Source organism: Alnus glutinosa, chromosome 4 (genome assembly GCF_958979055.1).
Source record: "Alnus glutinosa chromosome 4, dhAlnGlut1.1, whole genome shotgun sequence".
Classification (NCBI taxonomy): domain Eukaryota; kingdom Viridiplantae; phylum Streptophyta; class Magnoliopsida; order Fagales; family Betulaceae; genus Alnus; species Alnus glutinosa.
In genome coordinates, this window is record NC_084889.1 from 34,473,920 (window position 1) to 34,493,343 (window position 19,424).

General features: G+C 37.4%; 2 protein-coding genes across 2 annotated transcripts in view; both read right to left on the reverse strand.

The window, feature by feature from the left end:
• Positions 1–1,719: 1,719 nt before the first annotated feature.
• On the reverse strand, positions 1,720–7,977 carry LOC133866518 (DNA replication licensing factor MCM5). The gene is made up of 18 exons (XM_062303072.1): positions 7,660–7,977; positions 7,300–7,443; positions 6,840–7,019; positions 6,657–6,755; positions 6,260–6,396; positions 6,060–6,165; positions 5,396–5,530; positions 5,246–5,323; positions 4,927–5,031; positions 4,684–4,775; positions 4,467–4,599; positions 3,695–3,790; positions 3,270–3,361; positions 3,093–3,183; positions 2,774–2,883; positions 2,461–2,590; positions 2,271–2,372; positions 1,720–1,959 (listed from the first exon to the last, which is right to left on the reverse strand). The coding sequence occupies exons 1-18, from the start codon at positions 7,945–7,947 to the stop codon at positions 1,876–1,878; spliced, it is 2,202 nt and encodes a 733-aa protein (XP_062159056.1). The 5' UTR covers positions 7,948–7,977; the 3' UTR covers positions 1,720–1,875.
• A 2,963-nt stretch (positions 7,978–10,940) lies between these two features.
• The window catches only part of LOC133866506 (dicer-like protein 4), a 42,922-nt gene continuing 34,438 nt past the window's right edge, over positions 10,941–19,424 (reverse strand). The window contains exons 11-21 of the mRNA XM_062303057.1: positions 18,623–18,815; positions 17,586–17,746; positions 17,283–17,489; positions 16,921–17,186; positions 16,555–16,829; positions 16,042–16,478; positions 15,615–15,715; positions 13,932–14,137; positions 12,049–12,361; positions 11,853–11,967; positions 10,941–11,390 (exon numbers count right to left, since the gene is read on the reverse strand). Coding sequence (XP_062159041.1) covers positions 11,231–11,390; positions 11,853–11,967; positions 12,049–12,361; positions 13,932–14,137; positions 15,615–15,715; positions 16,042–16,478; positions 16,555–16,829; positions 16,921–17,186; positions 17,283–17,489; positions 17,586–17,746; positions 18,623–18,815 — 2,434 coding nt within the window. The 3' untranslated portion in view covers positions 10,941–11,230. The remainder of the gene's footprint in view (positions 11,391–11,852; positions 11,968–12,048; positions 12,362–13,931; positions 14,138–15,614; positions 15,716–16,041; positions 16,479–16,554; positions 16,830–16,920; positions 17,187–17,282; positions 17,490–17,585; positions 17,747–18,622; positions 18,816–19,424) is intronic.

Genomic DNA, 19,424 nt, shown 5'->3' on the forward strand with positions numbered 1-19,424 from the left:
AATTTTCTTGCATTTGTAAGACATTTTTGTCCCAAAAAAAAAAAAAAAAAAAGAGAAAGAAAAGTGAATTGACAAAAATTTCACTCAAATAGAACGAACCCACCCCTATCCGATGCATTTATGGTTCCGAACATATTGGGCAGTGTGAGAGGAGAGAGAAAAAAATGATGTGATAATTTGTTATTATGTAATTGAAGTACTAATATTCATATGAGTAATTTTATATGTAAAACTCATATTTGTGAAATTCTTATAATAAAATTTTGAATGCATATGAAATATTATAAATAATATTCTAATCATGTAAAAAAAAAAAATTATTAATGATGATCTTTCTATTTTTGTTTAGGGAATAACTTCAATTCGGTTGTGGCAGAAAGTAGGCTTTGTTTGCCTACCAATGAGAAATTGACACGTAAACTTAGAGCAAGAAAATCACATACAAGCAAAACACCCGAATTTTTTTTTTTTTTTTCCTCTTTGCAGTGAAATGAAGAGATCGAGGGACAGAGATGGGCGTGTCACGCTGGAAACCTAGCCCCGACAACCAAACCGGCGTAGCCCATGGAAGCCGCGCCACCACGTGGTCGACCCGAGTTCGACCCCGACCACATTGCCGTTCACCATCTCCGGTTGAACAAGAATGCCAAGAGCACCAAATCACCGGACCAGATGTGATCACCGCTCCACAGGATCTGCCGGACCTTCACTGCCTCGCCGGAAGTCAGTTCTGGCCACCGAAAATCGCACCTCTGGCCACCGGTCGACGACCCAGAACCGGACATCACCTCCTGCTCCTCCGGCACTGGCCCACCGTTGATCGGATCCTCTCTCTCTCTCGCTCTCTCTCTCTCTCGCTCTCTCTCTCTCTCTCTCTCTCTCTCTCTCTCTCTCTCTCTCTCTTTCTCTCTCTCTCTCTCTTTCTCTCTCTCTCTCTCTCTCTCTCTCTCGGCATCTCTCTTTCTCTCTCCAACATCATCTCTCTCTCTCTGTTTTACTCTCTCCCGATCTCCCCCTCTCGAACCCACTCTCTCCCTTTGCCTCACCGTGTCCCTGTGAAAGGAAAGAAAAAGGACAGAAAAAGAAAGAACGAAGAGAAGGGAAAAATGGGAAGACGATTCAATACATCAGTAGCAATTCAATTTTTTTTTTTTTATTATTGTTTTTAGCTGACGTGTCGACTGATTATTGGTGGGCAAAAATTCCATGTTTTCTGCCAAGACTGGACAAAAGAGGCTCTCTTTTGTTTAACGAGTGGGCTACACAACATAAATTATGACTAAAAATGTTTGGTAATAATTTTGAAAAGTAATTTTTAATTTTAATTTATAAAAATATTTTCACGTGATATAAAAATAAGAATTTTTTTTTTTGGTGAGATTCACGTAAGAAAAATGTTTTTTATTTATATATATATTTTATTTCAAATTGTTTGTTAATATTTTTGGAAGAAAAAAAATGTGTTTTTGATCTTGAACAGAAATATCATTTACTGCAAAGAATTGATAGGCCAAGCAGTTTACGCATGGACTTTTTCCCTTTCAGCCTCGAACATTCAGCAATTGAAGGCCAACTTGGTAATTGGGTTTACACCACAGTAAAATCTTAACAAAATTGACCAAAGCAAGAACTCTCAAACTTTAAAGAGATAGCCTGCGCATGGAACCTAGGAGCCGAACCCCCACTAATTTGTCTTACCACAGAAGTCAAGAATCCTGCTACCACGTTCAAATCAAACAATTTGATATTGCTAGGGTTACTTAGAGCTTGGCATCTGAAACCCAACTTTCATATAAAAATACAGATGCATACATAAAAGTCATAATCAATGTATACATACTAACAATTTGCTGATAAAGGGTTAGGAATAATGGATTAGGCCTTCCGGTAAATTAGACGCCTTTCTCGCTTATATTCAACTTCATCTCTCTGGTGCATAATTATAAGAGCTCTTCTCACCTGCATATGTAAATGAACATCAATGAAAACACTACTATCATGAACTCATAAGAGATTCATCTGCGCACAAAATTTGCGGATTTGGAACAAACGTGATACAGTTGCTTAAGATTTTAATATTCAAATTAAAGGATAATTTGAATTATTTGAAATTAAAGGTAGTTGTTTTCTGGCATTATATTCTCCTAATGTGTTGCTTTTGCATGAGTTGCAGTACCTTAACAGGTAACTCACATGGCATCACCTGGCAAACTCGTGATATCTAACTTCTGAAGAAAAATGTAATTGATAACATAAATTTAGATACTCACAATAGAGTCGTTCATGCCCATTCTGGAAAGCTCATCAATCAGTTTTCTTTCTGATATGTGGTTTCCAATCCCTATTCTTCTCTTTATCTGGGTCTCTGCTTGCTGTTGGCAGGGAAAAGAACAATCAACTAGAGATTGATAAAAAAAAAAAAAAAAAAATAGAGTATGAAGGTCATAGTCTCTCACAAACCTTTATCTCATTTCCCATCTCCCCAGTGAGATTCACTTGTTGATTTATTCCAGACCGTGCTGCATCCATCGTGGCAACAGTGAATAGTCTAATTGCTTCCTGCACATTCTCCTCAGTGGCAATGTGGGATCTGATATTGTAGTGTAGGAAGAAATGATGCTTAAGTTATACAAGGACTGCGAGAAATTAAAAAATAGGAAAGATAAATTGGGGGGGGGGGATGCTTAAGACAAATTTAAGTAACATGAGTGGGGCTGTGACTCCTGTTATTGGAGATAAAATAAAATATATCAAGCTTTACACCAATACTTACAGTTTCATTTTTGCAAGAGCCTCGCTCAACCTTACAATAGCTTCGAGCTGTCTTACAGTAATTGGTATTGCAGCAGCCTCGCCAGTTTCATTTGCTTGCTGTCTCATATCCTACAGGAAGCATCACAATGATGAAGTCAATCTGGATATCAGAGCCACCCATTGAAGTTAATGTTTGAAAGGGGAATTGAGGAACAGAGCAATCAGATGTCTATTCTGAGATAACTTCTCACATCAAAATTTTTTTGGAAACCATCTCAACTAATGGGTTACTATGAACTAAGTACTCTTTTGACATATGAGCTAAACTGCATGCATACCTGTCTGATTTTGACATAATTATTCTGCAGTAAAGTGGATGCAGATTCTGATAATCGTGGGTGGCATTGAGTTCGACAATATTGTATATACCTGCAAATATAGCATTGCAGAAAGTATGAATGTTTGACGAAGCAACATCAAGGAAATGTATGACCTAGTTGCTTCACACTGTATACCTCTTCAGCCAATTATCTTCTTTAGCAGTTCTACTTTCGCCCATAGATGCATTCGCAGATGCATGCACTTTAATGATATGACTAGCTATAATCTGTCATGGAAGAACTTTGGATCAGGATGCTGCCTTAACTAACAGGGCATTTGGAAGCCACATGAACAGACTTTTCCATATCAAGTTATATGGTATCTGAAATGGGCTTTTTGATACAAATATAAAGATGAATCATTTTAAGCTTTTCAAGAAACGAAGCAGTTTGCCCAGAAAAACAAATGAAGCAGTTCTAATATTTAACAATTATTTGACAGAATGCAGTTTGCTTCTTGAAATGCAATGAGAAACACAACAAGATAATTGAATTTCTTTGCATAGCCAAATTGCATTTTGAAATGAAACACTTCGTCTGAGCAAGTAATTTAAAATTACCTTGTCTTGGCTGTACATCCTGATATCTTTCACAATGAAGATTAAATCAAATCTAGAGAGAATTGTTGTCTGCAAATCAATATTATCCTGTGCAGTCTGGAAGAAGGTGAATGTTTCATTAGTTTCTTAGTGGAAAATTATGGGGTTAAGATCCTCTCCTTTGGTCCTTGTCCAGTCTGGTCCAGTGTGTGCCTCCTAATGAGTCAGCAAATCTATTTGTCTGTTTGTCCCACGCATTCACTATATTACATTTGTGCAAACACAATCATGTAAAATCAAGGTTTATGTAAATTAAGAGAACACCCCAATCAATTTTTCCAAGTAACTGCATCGTGGAGTTTTTTGGCAGTGTTGGGAAGTCCATAGGGGCCAAGCTTTTTGTCCTAGCTTCAATCTGGTGTGTATGGTCGCGGTATTCCATTCAGTGTGTGATTTCCTTTGTGTTTTTTCTGGTCTATGGAGATTTGGGCGATTCTTCAGCGGTGGTTGGTTTTGATTTGTACAGAAAACAGGTTCCACTATTAGTGGGGTTTAAATCTTGTGGCTGGGGAGTAAGTAAACATTTGACGATGTTGACATAAAAGGGAGCTTTTGGTAACAAATGACAGGACATGTCTATAGTCGTTGGATAGTCTCCCTAATGAGTTGTCCTTTTGAGAATCAAAAACTGGAGAAAACTGGACAATTGATTACTGGAGAGGAGCTCAACCCAAAAGTACAATTATGCCTTCAAAAAGCTGAGAAAGAAGAAACGGAATATATGGCCTTGGACCTTCAGATCATCATATCGTCCTGATGGAGGATTAGCAGCTGCAAGCACTGAAGTTCTAGAATTAAGAACTGTTGTTATTCCTGCTTTAGCAATGGATATGGTTTGCTGTTCCATGGCTTCATGAATAGCAACCCTGTGCCACAGAATTAACATTAAACTTCATTACTATGACAGATAAACAAAACGACTATCAAGATTTATTTCTAGTTTACAATACCTATCTTCAGGTCTCATTTTATCAAACTCATCAATACAAACAACACCTCCATCTGCCAAAACCATGGCTCCTCCTTCAAGATAAAATTCACGCTGTAGTGCACAGGTGAACTCAAGTCAGATTTTTTTTTTCCCAGAACAAGGGAACAAATATCAGTCCACTGGAAAGACTTTCCAGTAGCAAGATAAAGCTAAAGATGACACAATATGCCCGCTTACTAGTAAACAAAGTTCAAGAACTTACAGTGCTACTATCTTGAATCACAGAAGCTGTTAAACCAGCAGCTGATGAGCCTTTTCCTGAAGTATAAACAGCAATAGGAGCAGTCTTTTCAACAAACTTCAGAAACTGTACAGGGTAATTATCAAATCAGCACCTCCCCTTGTACGGCAACAAAAGCACGAGAACTATCTTAAAAGTATGATTAGCATGTCTCTTCAAAATCATATGCATGCAAGTGGAGAAATCATTTCACAAGGAGGATAAAAGAGGTAAGCAGGACATTCTGCAACTTCCAGTGAGTCTCACAGCTCCTGGACCACCGAAGATGTATAGAACTAACCTGTGATTTAGCAGTAGATGGGTCCCCCAAAAGCAACACATTGATATCACCCCTCAATTTCACACCATCCGGCAAATTCTGCAACAGAGAAAATGGTTATGTAGATAAATAAAGCGTGTCGATGTTAAAAGATCAAAGTTCGAGATGTACCTTCCTTGATCCTCCAAACAACAGACAAGCCACAGCCTTTTTCACGTCCTCATGACCAAATATGGAGGGAGCTATCTTGGAGCATATGTTTTTGTATACATCAGGTTCCGCAGCAAATTTTTTGAATCCTTCTATCTGCAAACAATATCCATTACAATATAACAACTGAAAATGAAAATAAGGCAGATCAGAATCATCTTATCCTACGTTGCACTCTATGGGAAGTAGAAGAAAATATATCTTCAAATCAAACGACAAAGTCCAAATATTACAGAAAAAGAAATGCCAAATAGAAGTTGAGAATCTAATGAAGGCACTGTCAATTCCATTCAATACTGTAGCCTTATTATGTCAACAGATAAGATAAGCCACCAAAAAGCTTTATATTGATTGTCACCTATTATAAGCTCTCCTTAAATAGCATATTTCTCACCATATAAAATCTCCAAAAATATACAAAAAACAGACCCTGATAGAGAATAACTCTGAGCATTCCAATTATTTACTAATGTATAGAAGATGTAAAAATACTTAGCAATAACAAACACATACACTATGATAAGAATTATGCAGTCTTGCATGATGAAAAAGCTGGCACTGCATTGGCAAAGAGGGTAGCCTGGTACAGCTTTAACTAAAGTTTACACAACGATTTAAGACTAACCTCTTCTGGCATAAAAGCAGCAGGGCCTCGAGAGTTGGCCTCATTTCCTTCTTCAATTCCTACAACTCTGATATAGGGCTGTCTAACCGCGACTGCTCCTTTGTGGCTGCACACAACCAAAAAAAAAAAAAGACCCGTAATAAAGGAGGGAACACATCCAATATAGCAAAACATTCATCCATAGGTGTAGAGATCCTTACGATGTGGAAGAATTGGCAGCCTGATAGATACTATAAATACCCATGATGGTCAATCTTGTGCCTGGTACGATTGTTTGAACAAGATGGCGATCTACAGACAGAAGCATGTTCCTCGGAAGCTCCCCGGTAGGAACATCCTGCAATAATCAAGTAAAACACCCATCAATTAACTAAAAAATGTAATTCAAAACCAAACTTTTCTTCATCAAATTTTTTTTTTTTGATAAGTAAGAATTCATTAAAAAACACAGAGGGGCGCAACCCTAGTACACAGGAAGTATACAAAAGTGCCCATAAACAGAGGAAATGAAAGAACAAGAAAGTAAAAAGTCAACGAACAACAAACTACCCGGGCTATGCGCTGACACCCAAAGATATAACAAATTAAGAACATCACCTCAGGATTCTCCTGTAATTTCAAGGTTTGTTGATCAACATACTTGCTCCTATCTGGAACCACAATCCATGGATCAAGTGGGCACGGCTCCTCTCCCGGCTACAATTATCATGAAAACTCATATCAAACCTCATCAAAACCACAAAAATGAGAGAAATCTAACTAAGTTATTTGAAATAAAACCTGAGGAATATGATCACAGGAGCGAGGGACAATCGCACCACCGAGGCCTGGTCGACAAGGAACTTGCTTTGTGTTTTTACAGTTCTTACAGATAAGAGACACATATGTCGCCTTTGCTTTAGTCCTAGAAGCAGCTATGGTGATCCCAGCTATTTTGACAAGCTTCGATATATATTGCGCCTACCCGTCAACAACAAAAAGCTCAAAGTCAAAAAGGGAAAAACAAGGAAGAAAAAAAAAACCCTGAATGCCCTGTTTGGTTACTTGGAAAATGTAGATAAAAATCAGAGCTTTCAATCCCACATTCTCATTGAAAAACGAAAGAAAAAACTCAAACCATACAACATCAGATTCAAATTTTCGTGCTTCCTACATTCTACTTATTTTTTCCTTTTCATTTCCTCAGTTTTCCAATCAACCAAGCGGGGAAAAAAATAAAAAATAAAAAGCACCCGCTGACCCCAAGCAATCGCATCGAAACCGAATTCTCCTTCGAAGTCAGCAGAACCTGCACATCCCCGGTCACCGGATCCTCCATCTCTCCAGTCTCCCCCGCCACTCTCGACCTCAAACTCACCAAGACCTCCGCCGCTGCCGTCTCAAACTGCAAAACAAACACACACATCAAAACCCCCACAAATTCCAACCATCCAATTCATCGCAACCATCGAATCTCCTGTGATTGATTCATTGGTTTGTTCCATTATCTCTTCTCAACTAGGTTGGAACCTAGAATCCTAACCTTTCATAACAGAAATTTTGAGAATTGAATTTCCAAACCACAAAACACACAAAATTGCAAGAAGTGATCGATTATTACCAGGGGCAAGTAGTCGGCGGGGGCGGAACGGAGCAGGGAGGGGACGTCGGGGTCGAAGGCATCAAGGTCTTCCATGTCGACGAGGAGAGACTTGGGGTTGTGAACGAGGCTCTCCCTGTAGGGGAACACGTTCTTGTCGGTCTCGAAGCCCCGGATGAACTCCTTGAACTTCTGGAGCACCGAGTGACGGCTCGCCGCCTCGGCGTCCGCATGCTCGCCACCGTTTCCGCCGCGCCACGAGTGCGCCTGGTCGCTGTAGTACACCGCTCCCTCGTCCCACCCTGACATCTCTCTCTCCCTCTCTGTCTCTCACTCTCACTTAGAAGAAGTCGGGGGTTTTGTGGTGGGTTTTCTTTTTGGCGGGAAGAATTTGGCGGGAAAGAAAGGGTGAGTTGGCACTGGGCACGTGGTCCGAGCACGTGTGTCTCTTCAAAATAATCATGCCTATATATTATTGAACTTAAAACTCCATTTAGTTAGGGATGAAAACTTGAAGTCCGTTTTTGGTTATTAACTAAAATTAGTAACCGATTGCCCAATATTGCCAACCGACTCTGGTAATCAGATAGCCGGTTAACCGAGTTGTAATAACCGGTGGTTAATCGGCTACTTCGGTTGGTACTCGGTTATAATCAGGCCGGGACATTTATGCAATCGTTCGCACGATATTCTGGTGACATGTAAAGCATTTCTGCAATCATATGCTGACGCCTAGGCCGTCTTCAACAACTGCTCCACCCTCCAAGAAGTCCCTCTATGACAACGAGCTCAGCTTCCTCTCCAAGGTTTCACTAGATCTGAAACAAAACCAATAAAACAAAGCGTAAATTAAAAGGTCTCATCTTGTTGTTGCCGCCTCAAGTGTCGGGCCAGGAGGCTTACTATTGTTGCTGGGGTCCTAAGTGAAGTGCATAAGTGTTGAGTGAGGCAGAAAGGAAAAGTCTAAAAGAATGAGAAATGAGAATCAGAGTAAACCCTAAGGCTAACCAAGAGTATATTTTAAATTATTATTATTATTATTATATATACTCGGTTATTGGTTATAACCGGATATATATAAATGTCAAAATTGGTAACCAGCTCCGAGGTAGCTGGTTACTGGTTATTGCCAATCGGGTACCAAATTGATTTCTCGATTACCGGTTGGTATCCCGTTACGAATTCCTAGCTGGATTTACATTTAGTTTTAAATAATTCATTTTATTAATATTTTAATATTTAATCTGACCATAGAAGTTATCCAATTAGATAGTTATTTAATAAATAACAATAATACTTGCCCCCACTCTTGTATATTACTCTTGATATATTAAATTATCTAATGGTAGTCTTTTGAGACTTAATAGAGGTTATATTTAGTTTAAAATTTCAAGGAAATATAGTTTACAATTCATTAAACAAATATATATATATATATATATATATATATATATATATATATATATATATATATATATATATATATATATATATATATATATATATTCTTCTGAGCACAATGAACATACATGTTTTAGGGGAAAAAAAATAATAATGCAAAGATACATGAGCTTAACATTTTATCAAATCATTCTCTAAAATTGATCAAATCACCGTTAAGGAATGCTTAATTATCAAATCGCTCATTTCGTACACATGCCATTAGAATTTTTAACAAAAAACATTGTGTAACGTAGGCACAAGATTACGTTAAAACTAATAAAATAGCCCACATGGACATGTCACGTCAAAGATGATCTCAAATTTAGATCTTAATGACATTGTTGCTATTTGTTTCACACTTTTGGTGGGGACTCATTAGTTATATGTTCATTTATTCCTTAGTTTTCACAGCTCATTCTGCAGCTGTTTTGAAACTACTAATCTTTTGAGTATCTTTTGTACTCACAAATACCAATATGAGCCGCTACCACCAGCGTTGCTAGCAACTTTCCCTCTTACTCCTTTCATCTTAAGATTCTTCTTTGACCGAGGTTGTGGAATCACCGAAATAGAGCGTCGTAGTGGATCATGGTTTTTTTTTTTTTTTTTTTTAGAGAAGGAAATGAGGTGGATGGGTGGGTCGCAACTCACGCCTTTGTCCAATGGGATGGGTTCCATTGGCAGAAGGGGGAACTCCCCTGAATATGTGGAAGTGACCCACAAACGGCAACAAAGGAGAGGCGTTTGTTGTCATCCACCCGTGCCCCTCCTCCGGTGAGTATGCAAGTAGGTCGCCTCATCCACCCACTTTCTTCTCCCTCTTTCTCCCTCCCCCTTCATTATTTATTTATTTTTTGATGTGCCAATCTGAAGTCACATTCATGTATACATAAAATTATTTTATTAAATCAGACGTGATCTTACACTTACATGTCATAATTTCCGTTAAAAACTCCAACGACGAGCATACAAAAAGAGAGAGTGATTTAATAACAGTTCATATCTTAAAGAACGATAAGATCAATTTTAAACTCTAGAACTTTGTAACCACATGAATGTGTTTATGCATGGATTGCATCATGCAAAAACTTAATAGCAGAATGATGCTTACAAACAATAATGACAAGTAATTTACTTCACAAGAAAACGGTATTTTGTTCACAGGAAGGGCTTGCAGTTAAACATAGAAGTTCAATAATACAAAAAAAGTAATGTTAAATAGCACCTCCATCCCACTTCATTCTACTTGCCACATTGCCACATCAGCCCTTGGATATTTTTTGTTTTTTTAACAAGAGTCGATAACACGACTACAACAGCTCAGAGAGATGAAGGTGTAGTATGTAACATTACTCAATATAAAAAAGAGATAATGTTAGAAATCACACTTTTATTCCGTTACTATCCATTCTGCTTTGCTGATGTGACGGTTTCGATTGTTTTAAAAAAAAAAAAAAAATCTTTGTTTAAATAGTAGTAAAAAGTGATCGATGTAATATAAAGTATAAAAAGTTTATATATATATATATATATATATATATATATATATATTATTTGACTTTTTTAGAAAAAGTGAAAAAAATAGAGGGGAAATGAGAGTTGTGTGCCAAACATGCTCTAAGACTTGATTGACACTACTACATCAACAAAGTAAGACAATAGTAGGATAACAATGTAGCTTTTAGCATTCCTCGTACAAAATATAACTCAAGGAAAACAACATTCTTACATAGTATGGCTTGCATCCACTGAAAATATCACTGAAATCTCCTGTGAAAAAATAAATAGAAAAATATTGCAAGTTTGGGAAAAAAAATGCAGTTAAACATGTACTAGAATGCGATTTCCAAAAACTGAAAGAATTTTTGCAGTTTACATGGAACAAAAAGGAAAAACTAACATACATTCGTAATATAACATGCAGTGGGTTATTGCACTACAATGATTCATGATTTCCATACAAGTGGATACAGTTCTATGTTAATCACCATTTACAATTATATTAACATGTTCTATGTATAATTAGATATTGCAACTTGAAGTTGTTAGATTCAGTCTAAAGCTTCCTTCATTGAGATCTTCAAGAATTTACAAAAACTGCCGCTGTGTCAATGTTCCCTCTATCTCATCAGCAAAAAATTTGTGTATGTTAGTCAGTCTCAGGCAAGTATCCATCGTGCTTTAGGTACCAAAGGGCCCCTTCTGCTGCATGCTCTTCTGCATCTTTCTTTTTCGCCCGGGGTTCTCCAAAGCACTCTAAAACCACATCTTCGGCATCTTCTATTTCCACAACAACCTTGAAAGTGAATCTGCAAAACGCCCGAATTGAGCATTGAAGAAGTAGATAAATCAACAAGGAGTTCAGTTGATATGTTTGTCGCTTGAAAAAGGAAGCAAATTGAACAGAAAATACAATGGTTCCTGAAATGGTGAAAACTACAGGAAATGGTTTTTCTATTTTATTATTCTTTTTGGGTGGCCGCTTTCCAAAAAATGGGCTGGACAGCAAGCTACACCATCTCTAGTTAAGCAAATTACGGAGTGATATAGCATAATAACATTACATGCACAAGACTCATTCAACAAAACTGAGCCAATTCCATTTTATATTATTAGAACAAACGGAGCACTGACTTCAATTTCAAGAAAATGGACTTTCTTCAACTTCCATTTCAGTTGTTAAATGGAAATGGCATTTACGTCCTCCATAAAAAAAGTCAATATAATTATGGACTCAAAATTTGAAGTCCTTGATAAAATCATGAACTTACAACTTTAAGTGGCTCGGTCCTTCCTCTCTGCAACATTCAAATGAAGGGGGTTTCCAACAATTAGCAGCGCAGAGTTCACGCAAACGTGATCTTGCTGTTCCTTTGTGTGACCCGCCTGGAAGATTACTTTAAGTTTAGAGAATGAGAATGAAACAGTTGCTCCTTACTTGATACCCTGCAACAACAATCACTATACCTGTGGTCTGTGAGTCAGGGTCACACCTATGATTTTCAATTGTCCCAGAAGGCTGCCCCCTTAAGGCTCCAAATAGATTTTTAATAACAGGTGTTATGCAGCTGATATTATTATCAGACGCTTTAGTGAGGCGAGAGATTTGGGGCCCAAAATCTCTGCTAAAAGGTTGTACCGTTAATTTTTCAAATCCTATGGCTTCAGGGGTATTTACATCAATAGGTGTTTTGTCATATCCGATCAGCTTGGCTTCCATCTTGCAGCTTGACTTGAAAACTTCCTCCAAAGTTTTTGACTTGGGTACGTAGCCCTTAGCCTGCACATCCACAGTCAATGAGCGCCAGAAATTGAAGTTACATACGAGGGGGGAGGGAGCGGTCTTTTAAGTTAGGATATATGTTGGCAAAGCTAGTCAATAGTTCAATAAACAACAAAATAATGTCTGTAGTATGAACAATATAGATGAAGTTTATGGATAAATAAAAAAAATACCATATTTTATTCTACCAATCATTTTTTCAGAGTGCTGAAGTATTAACAAAACAAGACTATCGAGCCGTTTATCATTACGATAAGTGTCAAGTGGAAGTGCAGTGATGTATGCAGCTGAAGCATCCTAACAGACTGGTATTGAACCTTGTTCCTACATGACCCGATCAATTCGATCAGGCACTCGCCATCTATTTTCATTGTTCAACTCTTCGACAACACGAAAAACCATTGTTCAACTCTTTGACAACATGAAAAAAAATACAAAGGATAAATTCAACTTTGCCCCTCAAAATTACCACTCCATTTGCACTCATATCTCTAAACTTTGGCTCCCTGCAACTCGCCCTGACAAACTACAATTTTATTCCGAATTGCACCTCGGGTTAGATTGGGCTATTAAATGTGGATGGGAAACACATCACACGTGTGGGGTATGTTGCAATGAGTGAAAGTTTAGAGGTGTGAGTGCCAATGATATAGTAGTTTTGGGAGGGGGCAAAGTGAGTCAAAGTCGCAGTGTGATAAGAACTCACTCTAATGAAATAGAGATAAATTGATAGTGAACTCCAATTAGGGCTGGAGACAAACCACAAGTCACACTTTTGATTACAATTTGCAATGCCTCAACTGTATCTCGTCTCCTTGTCTTATACTAGTGTTACTGCTGCATGATAACTAGATAAAATAATATAGCCGATGATAAAGTGCATAAGATAAAGATAAAGATGTTGGACAACTAAGATGACCAGCTATCCTTTATTGGTCTTCCACGATAACCCTATACTCCTCTTCATGCTTGTTAGGTCGATCACGTTCCTTGCTTTCCTTATCTGATACTATCACGTCATTGGGTTGTTCCTTGCTCTTCTGATCTGCTACTATCACATCTAAGTAACGAGGATTAGGATGGAATGTCCTTGTGGTCCTACATGCATGGAGTGCTATCACAGTGAGACTCACGTGTAACGGATTCTGTCAACTTTAACAACTCAATTTGACCTAGGGTGCAACTCGAAACAAAATGGTAGTTTGTAGGGGAGAGTTACAGTGACTCAAAGTTTAGAGGTACGAGTGTAAATGGAGTGATAGTTTTGGGGAGGGGGGCAAACTATAATTTACCCAAAAACAAATGAAATGAAAGAAGACATTTTTTTGGGGGGGTTGGGGGGGGGGGGGGCGGGGCGGCAGAAGCAGATAAGCCAAATGACGATGCTTACTCCCTAAAGCCTGGACAGAAAAGCATAAAGAAAGCAAACAGGTTTGACCTTCAACTTTGTGAATACTGGCACCAACAAAGAGACCATGTACAATTGAGGTCATGCACAATTAAGTTTAATTAGCAAAGCTTATCAAATCCAATACTCAAGTTAATACCACATGCGAGAAGGCCTTACTCTATAGCAAGTAACTTCAGCTCCTTCGGGAAATGCAACAGATAATGTGTGCTTCAGTTCAATGGCCACAAGCAAGTTTTCCAGAAGATGCATGATTGATGGCAACAAAGATATTGAACTCCCGATATCTTTGGAAAAGCCAATGATCTTCAACTGACATAGCTCGGGAGGCAAATCAATAAAGTACTCCTCCAGTTCATGTGATTCTGTTTTTGACATATAAAGCTTATAAAAAATAATCGGACAGAGAGTTATAAGAGACATTGACTCATTGAGATGACTCCAATTTAAGCAAGAAGCTAATCTTATAATCATATATTTTTAAAATATTTTTTATTATTAAATAAATAATTAAATTCACCATTTTGTTTCAGCTTTTAGAACATAAAGAAAACAAAAACACAACAATAGCGTAACTTGTACAAGGGAGAGCTATAATGAAAGTACCTTTGCTTAGACATAATATATTGTGTATCATTCAATCTAACAAACATGATTAATATTTCTACAGCTGCTCCATACTTGATCCACAATGTAACACATGATTTACACTAGCTTAAGGGTTTGGTGGTTCCAGTACCCAACCCTCCTCTTTTCTGGGAATTTTTTTTTTTTTTTTTTTTTTTTTTTTCACACTTTACCCTTTAGGCCACTTCCATGAAATTATGTAAGTGGCACCCTCAAGATAACATGTGTTTGAGCAAGGCCCCCTTCAATTAGAAATATTGTTATTGAACCTCAGTCTTTCACATTAACAATTTCAATATTAAGTAACCATTTGCCCAATGAATTTGGAGCATCCGCAAAAATATTATTAATAATAGCTAGCCCTCCTATTTTATTCTTTTTAATTTAAATTAAAGTGCAAATTACTGTAGCACAGCTATCATTCACACAACTTAAGTAGCAAAAGATTATGGTATTTGCCATTTCTGAGTTCTTATACTTAGGCTTTGATAAATGGTAATGATTGACACTATTATAAGTCTAGGATTCAATGGTTACTAGGGTTTCTAGCCCATATAATGTTCTGACCCTCTTTTCTGAGGCATGGCAGATAACTTAGAGTACACAACTACTTTTTTAAAATGTCATAGAGCCTAGATTCTTATCATCTTGCTCGATCTCTCCATATCTTTTATTCTTCTTCTCCTACTTCATCTTTCTTTTTTATTATTATTTGTCCCTCTGCTTAATTTCTGGGATTAATATTTGCTGGTTTAAGAAAGCAAATAAACAGATCACAAAATTAGCCCAAGTCCAGTTTCTAATCCCAGTTTCCCATTCTTAAAATCCTCTGCCATTAGAACAATCTACTATAGATCCACTGGGTGCATATTTAATTTCCCAATTCAAAACAACAGCTATGTCAGTCGCAAAGAAGTTCTATGGTCCTGTTTGCTTTCAGTACAGTGGTCAGTGAGCAGAATATTTTCTGCAGCATGATCTAAATTACACATTGAATTGTGTGTGTGTGTGTGTGTGTGAGAGCGTGCATATTTATACAAAGGATGCTGCCTGATAAAACATACAGCAGAAAACTAATTGAGATATAATTTTTTTTCTTAAGTATGATTGAGATATTAATAGATTCCAAAATAACACAATTGGAACACATGTTTCACTTCATGCAATACTCCCAACAAAGAGAGAACTATGACAGAAAACAAATAAAATAATTACCTGAATCTTCTGATTTTCGGTTGCGTAGCAAGTTATGCAAGCAAAAAAGTGGTTTTGCATGCAGAAGAGGTTGTCCAGGGTATTTAAGTTGAATGCCAAACCTGACTTCCAACATTTAAGGAAATAAATGCCAATATAAATTTAAAAATAGAAAACCAACAGAAGTAATAGAATATTTTGTAAGATGAATGCCAAAGTTCTTTATATATTGTATTTATAAATTCTTAAAATTTTTGATAAGTAAAAACGAGGGAGGTAATTCTTAAAATTCACACAAATGTCACATGAATAAGCATTTTTTTTTTTTTATAAGTACATCAATAAGCAGAAATTAGGCCTTGCGTGATATAAAATGTCCTGAGGAGGAATCTAAAATGACATAAAAATATAAATAGTCAACCAAGTGTCAAGAAGTTTAGTCACATACTGCTCTAAGTGCTCCAGGTAGCTTGAAGTTTCTGATTCTTTATAAGGGCTGTATCCATTCTTTCCATGAACAATGTGAGTAATGAAGAAAAACTCCTTTCTGTGTGGGGCATACACTAAACTATTCTCAACATCACTTATACTTCTGTAACCATTGATAAGTTGCAAGTGTTCATCATCCAAAGGAAAATGTTCTTTAACCATGTCATCTTCTGAAGCCCTGAAAACTGGGGATGATAAACATCTCATAACAATCTCCCAATCTACAGTTATTGTACTTTCATTATCAAGCAAAACTACTGGAAGCAACAGGTAGAATGTTGATGAACTCGATTTACTAATATCATTCCTTCTCAAGGGAACAAATTCAGGAATAAATTCTGATCGGTCAAGGATGATCTTGAGATACATTTCTTGAAAATTCTGTGCAAACATAATCTGCAAGAATATAAGTCAGGGACTGTCAGAAAGTAAGTTTCACAGTACAAAATTTTGTCCAAAAAACACAATTTACCTCATTTTTATCAAATTCTGCAATTCCTGATGGGACAAGCTTTGTCATCACAGATCTACCACGAGCCAGATGAAGATCAAGTTCCATTCTCTCAGCCTCTAACGGGAGAGGTGCTTTGACAAATAGACCAAACTTTTTATAGACCCTATCTTCAGGATCAGGACTAAATTTTATATAGTAGGAGTTAAGACGGACAGAATTTTCCAAGTTAGTCCATGGTTTTCTTAGTGCAGCAGGTACAAGCATCTCCTGTAGTTCGCATCGTAGATTATCATCTGACGACATACAAAATCAAAGAAAATTGATATGACATAATAATGAAAAGGGAAGAAACTTTCAAAAGAAGAATTGCCTCAATGGCTCAACCTTTGCAGCTATCCGAGTCTGAAGAATCCAGCTCCAATCCATCTACATTTGCATCATCTTTCCCAGGCAAGAGGTAGTCATTCAAGGCCCCCATTTTATGCAATGTTTCAATTGCTTTCAGACAAGCATCTTGTTTAGCAGCTTCCATTGAACATTGTGGTGTACCAACAATTTGATTTATTGGAGCATTCAAAGGTAACTTTATGTGGCAGACAGTACCCCCCAAGTCATCAAAATAAAAGAACTCTGGGCAGGGAAGAAAAAACCTGTAAAAAGAGATCAATACAAATTTCAGTCTTTTAAGTGATTGACTGCATGGTTTCTTGAGTGAAACAACCGTGATAATTAGTACAAGGGCATACTCATCATGCGGGAGTTTCGAACAATACTGATGGAGTAATGATATGCTAAATCCAGAGCTGACAGAAGCACCAGATGAAACAACTTTATTGATTCTTTCTTCAGGACCTATAAATGTACCATTTGACATTCGATGAGTAATTTCCTTGTTCATTTGATCTTCATCCTTTTGAAAATTTTCTATCAAATCTAGCTCCTTCTGGTTGCCACTGAAACATCAACATTAATGACAGTTACTCCCATGTGGAAGAAGAAAAAGAACCTAATGGATGGAGTTACATACAACACATGCTTTATAAAAGCACCTGTTCACCAAAAAGGCATATTCAGACTGAGGCATTCGTGCACGACCTCTTGACTGTATGAAGCTAGAAACAGTTTCTGGGAGATCAAACCGAATCACAAGGCAGCATGTCTGAATATCAAGTCCTTCTTCACAAACTTTAGTTGCAACCAATAGATTTAACTGCCAAACAAACAAGCAATAGAAATAAATACACAGCCTCAATCCCTGGAGAGTCAATATCTTGCATAAATGTCTTTCTACATCATCACCGGCATCAAAGCTTTGTTCAATATTACTCTAATTACACAATAAAAGCACATTTGAGTGCCACACTATTTTATTCCCATACATATTTTCCACCCACTATATACTCGATGGGTGCCACAAGTAACCTGACTCAAGATATAGAGATGATTAATATCGATTCTCTAGCAGCAATGTAGCAACATAAAATATTCCAAAACCGTTTCTGAAAAATAACGAATTCCCTAAAAGAGACTTGAGTGCCCTAGCTCCTAAAGCTATATTATATCAAATGCATCCATTAATCACTTAATGTACCCAGCTATTGCATCGGTCATACTGGATAATGATTCCTTAGTAAAAATCCTAAATTATTTAGTCTGGCCTCTGTGTTTCCTTGAAACTTAATAACATACATGAAGTTACAGCTGTTCCAGTCATGGACAGCATTGTTCTCATAAAAACTAAGAGCAAGTACCTGTATGTTACAATATTCCTTTAGCCATCTCCAACGAATACATGTCCCACAGTAAGCATGTAAGAAAAATCTCAATACCAACAACCTCGCATTCGTGTCTGACCAATTATGTGCCCATTGAACAGAATCTGCATCTATGACATGCCACCTTGTATGCACAATATATACTTTAATGAAGAGTTCTTCCTCAGCTATAAACAAAGTCAAGCTCAAACTTTGTCTAATGCATCTTATAATATATTAAGCTAACACAAGACATACATAAAAATTGATGAATTTTGACCTGCCATAAAAAAAGAAGCAACCAATGTTAAAACCTTGAAAATAAGCATTACCTCTCCAGATCGGAATCTCTCAAGAATAATGTTCATGGTCTTCCGTGACATACTTTTTACTCCAGAGTGGACTCCCACAAGAAAATCACACTTCCAAGATGCTAGAAACTTAAGCTTCTGTAGTATGTATGACAACAATCTTGCCGTAACAATCCTATTTACAAATATTATACATTTCATATTTGGTTGTAACCTGAAAAAAAAAAAAAAAATCGAAGTTTCATCAGAATAATTGAAGAATCTTGCTCCATATTTTGTCACTCGCTTGTATAATGTATGCAATAATGCAAGCAATATTTTAGCCTTGAACAATGCAATCAGAGTTTGGCAGAGCACTATTCTCAGGTCATGAGAGATGGAGGTTTATTCCCCATCTATAGCGTTCTACTCTTTCTGAGATGGACTTGGTTCCCAATGAGCACTCTGCCCTTGTTGCCTCTCATGGGAATTCTAGTGGATCTCAAGGAGGCAGTAGTGGTAGAGGTGGCCATAGTATACGCGGTGGTGGACGCTCTGGTAGCCGGGAACGTAAGAAGTGCACACATTACGGCCACAACAATCATTTTGTCGATTATTGTTGGGATTTTCATTGCAAACCCACTGCGGCCAATCAAGCCGTTGCCCAAGATGATTCCACCCCAGCATCTACTTCCTCTACCCTCTCCACCACAGTTTAGGAGACCGAAATAATCTCCCTCCCGAGAGATGAGTATGCTCAGTTTCTTGCTTATTAGAAGCAAGCTTCTTCTTCCACAGCCACCCTAGCCCAATCAGCTACTGCATCCCATTGTCTCTTATGCTA